Genomic DNA, 10,070 nt, shown 5'->3' on the forward strand with positions numbered 1-10,070 from the left:
GAATCCTCCTATTAGTAGTGAAGATGTTCACTCATTCAAACACATCAAAAACTTTCTGTTTCTCTCTTTTAAACATTATCAGAAACTTTCTTATCGTGTGTTATTGGTTTGATCAAGGGGTACAAACCTTGAAACCCAATTATGTTGTTAAAGGGATTCATTGTATCCTGAAAGTGTTATGTTTCAAACCCATTGTAGTTGTCAACTTGGTTGGATTGTCTAAGAGAAATATTTTGGAGTCTTAATGTCGAAAGTACAATATCCCTGAGTGTGTGTTTCATCTTCTCTTTTTAGCCACTGTTCCAACATAAGAAGCACATCAAAACCTTGCTGGTAGATCCTCAAATTAGGTCTTAGGTACTTTGTTTATCACTTCCGAGCTACATACCTTCTAGTGCAAGTGTAAATCTTCCATTTTTTTAATCACAATGTAAGCTTTGTATGAACCTTGCTTCTCTGCAGCTGCAAAATAGTCAAACTTAGCCGTTCAATATTTTACTCCTTTCCACAGCTCCATCTTACAATAAGCTGGTAGATATCTTAGATGAAGTGGGACAATTAGACGTTTGTTCCCGGACTTTCTCTTTCCTTGTTTTTAGTGGCGGATCTAAGTTCAAATGTTGGAGGGGCCAATAAAAATTAGCTTGTAACAGTAAAATCATTTATAATCGCATCTAAGCTAAAAGAGTTTGCGGTTTTATTTTTCACATACATGTGTATGGATTCATTTATAACAATCATCATCTATTTTGTTGCGAAGCCGAGTTCCGTAGATACATATAGCAAATAATAATACCTTGAATAGATGTTACGATTGATTTTGTATTAGGATTCGTTTTATTTCTAATGCATATATATATATGTTAAAGTCTGCGGGTATCCAACTAAAAATCAATTGGCAATGAGTGGAGTGGCCCGTCCATATTATATTTAAGTTAATTAAGCGGATTCTAGCGACGTGGGATTATTGTCCTTTCACACGCCCCCTCACGTGTAAGGCCAGTCACTCGGCCTACCACGTGGACCTACGTACGAGTAACCAGTCAATCGGTAACATGTGTATAGGTGAGTGACTAAATCGGGGGATAACACCTCGGCCAGTATCGGCCTACACCCCAGGTGTACAAGTGACAAAATCGGTTAAACACTTCGGCCAGTAACTCGGCCTACACCCGGCGTACGCAGGTCTAGGTCTGGGGCTTAGCTCTGATACCATGTTAAAGTCTGAGGGCATCCAACTCTAAACCAATTGACAATGAGTGGAGTGACCGTCCATATTATAATTAAGTTAATTAAACGGATTCTAACGATGTGAGACTATTGTCCTTTTACAATATACAACGCATAATGGAGATCCTAAATTTGAAAAGGAAGTTAGGAAAATAATGAACGTATAATATAATTTTTTTAGTAATTGTTTAGGAAGAGCCAGATACACAAAGTTAAAAATTTAGGATTGAGTATATGTGTAGACAGTGCAGTTGTACAAGGTTTTGAGAATCTTGGGGTGGCCATGGCTACCCCCAAGCAACATGTTATTTTTGAGCAACCATAAATGAAAGGATCGGAGAAACATCTACAGGCCTCCTCTAAAATATTTCGTAAAAAGGTAAAAGAACTTGGAGAAAACAAAACAATGTTTTAACGGTTCACTTGAATTCTCGATTCTAGTAGATGAACCTCCCTGGGTCTTGGGCCTCTTGGCTAAGTTTAAGCGATATCAAGCTTTGCTCATGCAATGGAGACCTTCACGTAAAACAGTGTAATGAATTGATCCGGTGATCTAAGGCCGTGTTTGATAGGAGTTAATTCCATGGAATTAGCCATCTTTCCATGGATTAACGTCTTTTCTGTCGTTCGGTCAAAAATCTGTTTCCATGGAATTGCAATAAAAGTGTGGTCTAAAGTATGTTTTAAACTCAATTCCGTGGAATTCCATGGAAAGTCTTTCCTTGCCTCCCCCAGGAAACAGTTTCCATGGAATTGTTTCCTTTCTCTGTTATCGAACACAAGTAAAAAATTCACCTTAGTTACTCCTAGTCTCCAACTAGCAACTGCTAAGGCCCAAGGCTAACTAAGCAAGAACGATTTTTTGGGGACCATGGTTTATTTGGGGGACCATGGTTTTATTTTGGGTAAAGACATTAAAAGTAAATCTAGGTCACCCCTTATCTAGATATTTATATTAATACCTAAATTACCCTCCTGATTAATTTTGGGTGATGATTAGTTAGTGTTAATAATAGTTAGTGTAATGATTAGTGAGATGATTAAGTTAAAGATAATTAGTGAGATTAAAAAATCAGATGGTTTTTTTTTTAAAGAAGTAGAATTATTGAGAGAGTAAAGTTAGAGAAGATGAAGAAGGAAAACTTGAAAAACGATGGATTTTACCAACCACAACCGGAGGAAGGGTATTTGGGTACCCAGGTATGCTTCAAACTTAGATAATGTTGGTTGAATTGCTCCAAACCTTAAAAAAAAATTGAAAATTTTTATGTAGATTTGGGCCAGTTCGGTTACCATATGTCAAGAACATGTAACTGAACACACCTGAAAGTGTAGTTCGGTTACGTTTTCCAAACACGCAGGTTACCGAACTCGCTCGTTAATGGAGGTTTTGGTCGTACAGTGTAATGTTCGGTTACCTAGGATAAAATGGTAGGTAACCGAACTTTGAACTTAACAATTTATTTGGGTACATCTTGTGTGTTCGGTTAGTTCGCAAACTTCAACGCAACCAAGTTTCCAACCTAACTGCAGGTTAAAAGTAACCTAGTGTTAGAAGTTCGGTTGGTTCGCAAACTTCAACATATTTTGCGAATCAACCGAACTGGGTTTATATATGCATATATGCAATTAGGCAAACATTCGTTTACTACGAAATTTATTTCTTGGCGAATTAGGTAGAGTTCGGTTACGAAGTTTCAAAGGTAGAGTTCGTTTACAAAGAAAACTTAACATTTTTGCGAACGAACCGAACTTGTGGACTTCTCATTATTTTCGTAAACTAAAGTTCGGTGATATCCTTATTTTTCGAAGGAACCGAACTTATGGACTTGTGTTGTTCTAATACAAGGAGTTCGGTTAAACGTATTTTTTTGCGAATCAACCGAACTCTGAGTTCGGTTAAGAAAAAATTAATTCGTGATAATCGAACTTGTCTCTGAAAAAGAAAACCTCCATTAAACCTCACCGCAACTTCCATTTTCAACTCATTTTAATGATTACTTCTCATTTATTCAACCAAAAACGAATGACAAGTAATGGGTTTGTGACAATATCTTTGTTAATGTTTTAAATTAAGCTATATATATATAGTGGTGGTGGTGGTAATCAGTGGTTGGTGGTGGTGATAATCGGAGGTGGTGGTGGTGGTAATCGGCGGTGGTGGTGGTAATCGGCGGTTGGTGGTGGTGATAATCGGAGGTGGTGGTGGTGGTAATCGGCAATGATGGGAGGTGGTGGTGGGAGGAGGTGGTGGTTATATATATATAAGTGGTTATTGGGTTGGTTTTAAATTAAATTAGATTAAGGGTAGGTTAGTCATTTCAATGATTTAGGACACCCCTTATAACTATAGCGAAGGTGGCCTAATAAAACCATGGTTTCCTAAAAAAAAAAAAAAAAACCATGGTCCTTAAAAAATCGTTCCTAAGCAATGTCGAGGCGTATTTGTCCAATTATGGGCCCCAGACATCGCAAATCTGAGCAAGCCCAACTTGCGAATTCACTACGACCGTTGAGAAATTGTGGCATTGCTGGAACTTATTTCTTCCTCACAAAATCACACCATTTTCATTTGTTCTCCACTAAAGGTTCCGAGTCTCCCACAAACAGAAGTGAAACTCATCAGTTCAATTGATCTCTAGGATTTGAAAATTTGAAGAAGAAAAGAAAAAAACCATGTCTGTGATTTCTGCTCATCAAACCCTAAACATTAAACAATTTAGTATTTTACCATCATCTACATCGATATCTCATTCCTCTTCAATGTTTTCCCCTATTTCATGCTTTTCTTCGTCAACTAATTCTCTTTCTACTAAGTTTTTTCAGGAGAAAAGATCATCTTCTGTTGTAAGAGTTTCTTCTTCATCTTCTTCTACAGTTGGTTTTAGTGAAAGTATCAGTGAGATTCTTGGGGATTTCACTGCAGCTGGTGAATCAGTTATGATCAAGGATTTATGGGACCAAGATGAGGTTTGGAACTTGAACTTTTCTTATGCTTTATTGATTTTTTGTGATTTTAATGGTAAATTGTTTTGTTTGATGAGTGTTTCAATACGTTTTTATAGATATGTTACAACTTCCCCAATGATCTAAAACCCAACATTTACATGGCACAACCTTCAGTCTGTTAATTGCTTTAGTGTTTGTGTATTATTTTGATCAGGTTTCGGAATTTCAATTGTTTACTTCTTTATTGATTAGGAAATTGGTAACCACAGGAACTGAACTAGTAAAATCGATGACAGCCACCAAGCACCTACTTTGTTGATGATTGTATCTAAAGAGCGAGTGAACTTGAATGCTCCCTAAACTAGACATATTCTTTGATAACTTATTTGCAAAATGTCCCTGTTAAGTCCTGCTAGTCTTTGAATCACACAATCGACGTAATTTTCCTCCTAAGTCGACAAAGTAACACCTTTGGACTTCTGATAAGGGTGAGTACATGTAGGATAGGCTGGTGTTAAGGGAAGTACAACAGTTAAGGTTATCTGGCTCCCCCTTCTCTCTGGATTTATATGGGTTTTCCAGGTGGAAGATCCATTGTAGTCTGGATTATGCGCCATCTCTGGATAGAGAAATCAGGACCGGCTACTGAGACTGTTTTTAAACTGCTTTTGATCAGGACTGACTAGTGTAACATCTTTCTCATTATCTTTTTACATCTATTCTCAATTTCAGTAGCCCTTTTTGTTTTTTTAACATCAGGGTGTGGCTGTTGTTGCTCTTCTAAGGCATTTTGGATGTCCTTGTTGGTAAGCTTGGAGAGTCTCAGTGCTGTCCCACTGCTTTAACTTGAGACTTTTATTTGGAGGAATTCTTCAACCTAATCATGCATCTTTATGTTGATTAAAACATATGAAGCTGGGAACTTGCTTCAACACTCAAAGAGTCAAAGTCGAGGTTTGATTCTGCTGGCGTGAAACTAATTGCTGTTGGTGTTGGTACGCCTGATAAAGCACGGATTCTTGCAGAGAGGGTAATTCTTATACCTTCTTTATATTTTAATATTTTTACTCTGACATAAGCAAAGAGATACAGTTGAGGAAACTGTCAAACATTGAAACCGAGTCTGAGGAAATATTAGTGATTGGTCCCAAGTCCAAGTTTAGGATCCTCATATACTGCAGATTTAGTATCGTCATTAGAGAATCGATACACATATGAGCAGCAGATGCTGAAGCTTACATTCCATTACTTTAGCATAAGACTGACTGTTGCATAGACTTAGACTAGTGTAGCTTTGCCGTTTAACCTCAAACACTGGAAGCAGTAAATATTTTGAAATTACAAACAAATTTTCGTGTAAGGTATTTGGAAAGAAGAGACAAATCATGTTTCTTATCAGGTTGACTAGTCTTGCATGTGCCTAGACTAGGTCCTCTGGTGCCCGACGTGACGTATTAAGTCACATAAGGCTATATGAGGTTTCCATTCAAACTTGATATAGTTCTGTGGGTTGGAGTATGTGGCCGCGTTCTCTAATATATGTCTTAGGGTGTCAAAAACCTAGAGTCTGTGTAAAGAAACTGTCAAAGGAGTCGAAATTGCATGTTGCCTGTGAATAACTGCTGCAGTTTGCAGAAGTATATAAGATTTTTTTTCTTTTTTTTCTTTTTTTTCTTCTAATTATTCTTGCACATGTTATATGGCAGTTGCCGTTTCCTATGGACTCCCTTTATGCAGATCCTGATCGCAAGGTAACAGTCTTCCAGCTTTACCCAGTTTTGCTACATTTCTACTAATGAAATGTCTGGATGGCCGAACTGTTTTCCCCTTTATGTTACAGGCATATGATGTTTTGGGATTATACTATGGTTTTGGCCGCACTTTTTTCAACCCAGCCAGTGTAATCACTATTCCTTGTATTTATAGGGCAGGAGTTTAAATTCTATACCAAAGTTCATGTCCTTTGATATTCATCAGTGTATAGCTTGAAACTTGACAGGCTAGCGTTTTTTCAAGGTCTGAGGCACTGAGAAAAGCTGTGAAGAACTACACCATTAAAGCGACTCCAGATGATAGGAGTAGTGTATTGCAACAGGTATCATCTCCTTCTTTTTCTTAGCATGTTCGAGCTTCTCTTCCAAAATTTGTACTGCATTAAAACTTCGAACTTGCTACTTTCTCATGTTTGTTTTGCCAAAATTCTAAGATTACCCCCCTTTCTTATTTTCAACAAAGGGTCAAATTCTAAGATTTAATACCTCAAACTCTAGCATTATAGTAGTGTTACCTAATTTCAGATAGCTTCTATAATAGAATTATAGAAATATACAAAAGCATCGTTTTCATGTATGCAACTTGAGTACAACATATGGTTTGTGCCTGTAACTTTGCTCAACCCAATTTGTTTATAAAGTTTCTCTTTTTGCCATCTTTATAAGGGAGGAATCTTCGTCTTCAAGGGTAAACAGTTGTTATATGCAAGGAAAGATGAAGGAACAGGAGATCATGCCCCTTTAGAGGAAATCTTTAATATATGCTGCAGTCCGGTTGCTTAGATCTTAGTTCCACACCAATGCTTCGCCTCTTGTAGGAATGCAGGTAATGTCTCTGTAATTTGGTACAGTTTGAGTTCCTCGTGTTTAGGAATGAGATTTACCTGAAGTAGTTAAAAGCCATCGCAAAATGTACGCAGAAGAGACGGTGTATAAGTGTGCAAAACTTGAAATGTATTATTGTATAAATAAATAAATTAAATTGATTTCATGTCACCTCATTAAGCAGCTTGATGACCATTTAAGGTTTGCTAAAAATCACAGTAGTACAAAGTAAGCAACCAACCATGACCATCTTTATGTGCTTAAAACAAAAAAGAAGAAGAGAATAAACCGACAAAAGATTAAAAAGTTAATATAATCTTCTCACATAAAATGGATTGGAATTAATTTGTTAAAGTAGTAAGCTAGTTGTATTTGAGATATTAAGAAATAGTCTAATGATATTACAGTATTAATTCATTCACACACTTTTGTTAAGCTAGTTGAAGATGTTGTGCAACATCTCCTTCAACTCTTGCAACAATGAAGATGAACGCATACTCTGGCCAGTAGTTCTTGATAAAAATGATGGAAATCTTTTGATTACTCAGCAACAACATCTGCAAATACCACAGACTCATACTAAATAGAACCCATCGATATATAAGTGCAGCGACTCCAAGTATGCCTGAGTTTTAACAAACAAACAAATTGATATGGAAAAATAGCTCGTGTATTCATCAACTTACAGAAGTACAAATACTCAAATACTGGAATACATCAATTCAAGACATAACCAACTCCTGCACTGCTAACTTATTTAACCTATCATATCAAACTCTTACTAGTAGTCAAGTGTTACTGAAGTATGGAATTCACCCTTCACTTTCTCTTAGTTTGACATAAAAACTACGGCTTACTTGATTATCGCTTGAAGACCCGACGATTAAAGTGTGTTCCACATCAAATCAATTTCCTCTTCCCTGCAAGCAACTGTTTGCCTCTTCCCTTCTGCATCAGTTGCTTGCAGGCTTCAACTTTGATTTTCACTTTCTTCTTTGCCTGTCATTACGTCCACCCTTTCAAATGCTATCAACTGTTTCTTAGGCAACCCAGTCACCTTTTCTGAAGATGGTGGTACCTAAAAGATCAACACTACATGGCTCCCATTTCTTTCGTCGTGATTCTCCACAACCACCTCAATGCTGAACTCTAAAGTTTGGCAATCCACTTTTACGATGTCAATAGCATCTCCTGAGCTGAATTCAGATAGGTTAGTAGTGTTGGGTGTAAGGATGCTGCTCTGAGATTTCTGCAGTGATATTTGTATTGTCGAATGATGCAGGGGCATAATATGTCTCTGTAGAGTTTCTTTATCTTAGGATACGTTTGCTAGTTTGTCTCTTAAGAAAGGGCATTTCTGTCCTAGTATTTAGTTTTCCTTATTTAGATTTCTTTTTATATTTTCTTTCTAGTATAAATGGGCTGCTAAGTCGTCCAAAGAGGACAAACTTTATTATACTTTTCCTACGTTTTATAGTCTATTGATTATATCAGAGAATTAGGTTTAACCTAAAACTCAATTTATTTGCGCTCTTATCGTTTCAGTTTAGAGTTCTAATCGTTTATCATTGTTCGATTACCCTAGTTTACTGTTTTCGTTTCTAATAGCGCAATTGGCGCTAGAACAAAACCCACAAACCCTAGCTAGCTATAATGGCAGGAAGAATTAGAGGTGGTGGTGGTAGAGGTGATGGAAACATCGATCCTAATGAGTTACGAACCATGATTGAGAACATGGTGCAGCAGTGTCTGCAGCAAGGACGCGCGGGAGCCCGAATGGAGATACCGGAAGGCCGACGCAACCCTTTGTATTCACCGGAAGGAGGATCAGAGGATGATGAACATGCGTTTATTGAAAACCCTTTTCATAACCGTGTTGTTCATGGACTACAACAAGACTGGTTAGAAGACAGATTGATTAAAGCCCTTGATTTGAACACCGGAGGGGTGAGAGTCGAGGTGAGCGATATGACTGGTAGGATGCATGCTGAAGATTTCCTAGATTGGGAGACTAGCATAGAGAACTATTTCGAATGGAAGCCTGTGGATGAAGTTCGTAAGGTGTTGTTTGTGAAGCTAAAATTGAATTGAAAGGAATGGCTTTGCAGTGGTGGAAAAAGCTGGAAGAACAACGTACAAGGCAAGGATAAAATCAGGACATGGGATCACATGAAACAGAAATTGCAGAAGCAATTTCTTCAACCTGATTATTTGGTGACGTTATATGAAAAGTTTTATAACTTTCGTCAACGCGATCTTAGTGTTGAGGATTATACGATGGAGTTCTATAATCTTTCTTTTAAGAGTTGGCTTGAATGAATCACCCGAGCAACTTGCAGTAAGATATATTATGGGTTTAAACATAGGCATTCGAGAAGATTTTGGTCTCCTAAGGGTTACCAACCTGGAAGATGCTTATTAATGTGCTTTGAAGGCGAGGAAAGGGTGAATCACCATTCGAAGAACCGGAACTCTGCGAGCCGAATGAAAGCCACATCCAACTGGGGTAGAACTGCACCAAAGGCATCATCTTGGAATAACAAGAGCAAAGAAGGGGCCAACACCTCAGCAACAACTCCAACTGTAAGCGGTGTGTACAAGGTCAGTACTCGTTTAGCGGCCAAGTGTTTTACGTGTGGAGGAGATAATCACCTGGCATACACTTGTCCAAAGCGGGTTAACTTCATTGAAGATGGTAGTGATGAAGAAAAGTTTGGGGAACCGAAATATGATGAATCAGAGGGTAAAGAAGAAGACTTGATGCCCGTAAGAGGAGAGAATCTAGTTGTCCGCAGAATTCTTACATGCCCTGGGGTTGAAGATGGGGAGGAAGACTGGCGTCGGAAGAGTTATCTTTCGCACACAAGTTTTCTATGGAGGTAAGGTTTGCAAGCTGATTTTAGATGGCGGTAGTTGTGAGAATATAGTTTCTCAAGAAGCTGAGACAAGCTAAGTCTGTTAACCAAGAAACACCCTCACCCATATAAGATTGCTTGGCTTAAGAAAGGAAACGCAGTACCAATCACGAAAAGGTGCTTAGTAAAGTTTTCTATTAGCAATTTTGAAGAAGAAGTATGGTGTGATGTTGCACATATGGATGCTTGTCACATACTATTGGGCAGACCTTGGTTGTTTGATAAGAAGATGACCCACTTGACTGAAGCTAATACTTACAGTTTTATGTGTAACGGAAAGAAGATGACGTTGCATCCTATGAAGGAAGAAGACGTGCAAGGGGGAAGAGAAGAGAAGGGGCAAACAACAAGTTTATTAACTTGTAAACAATTTCAGCAT

General features: G+C 37.9%; 1 protein-coding gene across 1 annotated transcript; it reads left to right on the forward strand.

Moving 5' to 3' along the window:
- The first annotated feature begins 3,782 nt into the window (after positions 1–3,782).
- On the forward strand, positions 3,783–6,959 carry LOC113356716 (thioredoxin-like protein AAED1, chloroplastic). The gene is made up of 7 exons (XM_026599927.1): positions 3,783–4,200; positions 4,939–4,985; positions 5,095–5,209; positions 5,886–5,930; positions 6,020–6,079; positions 6,179–6,274; positions 6,618–6,959. Exons 1-7 carry the CDS (start codon positions 3,907–3,909, stop codon positions 6,732–6,734), a joined length of 774 nt encoding a protein of 257 aa, XP_026455712.1. The 5' UTR covers positions 3,783–3,906; the 3' UTR covers positions 6,735–6,959.
- Positions 6,960–10,070: the final 3,111 nt, after the last annotated feature.

The sequence above is a fragment of the Papaver somniferum genome, chromosome 3 (assembly GCF_003573695.1).
Source record: "Papaver somniferum cultivar HN1 chromosome 3, ASM357369v1, whole genome shotgun sequence".
In the NCBI taxonomy this organism is placed as follows: domain Eukaryota; kingdom Viridiplantae; phylum Streptophyta; class Magnoliopsida; order Ranunculales; family Papaveraceae; genus Papaver; species Papaver somniferum.

Excerpts from the sequence above, each read along its gene's own strand:
- LOC113356716 (XM_026599927.1), top strand. The coding sequence starts at position 3,907 with ATGTCTGTGATTTCTGCTCATCAAACCCTAAACATTAAACAATTTAGT. Across the intron at positions 5,210-5,885 it reads CACGGATTCTTGCAGAGAGG|TTGCCGTTTCCTATGGACTC; the intron begins GTAATTCTTATA and ends GTTATATGGCAG. Across the intron at positions 6,275-6,617 it reads GGAGTAGTGTATTGCAACAG|GGAGGAATCTTCGTCTTCAA; the intron begins GTATCATCTCCT and ends CATCTTTATAAG.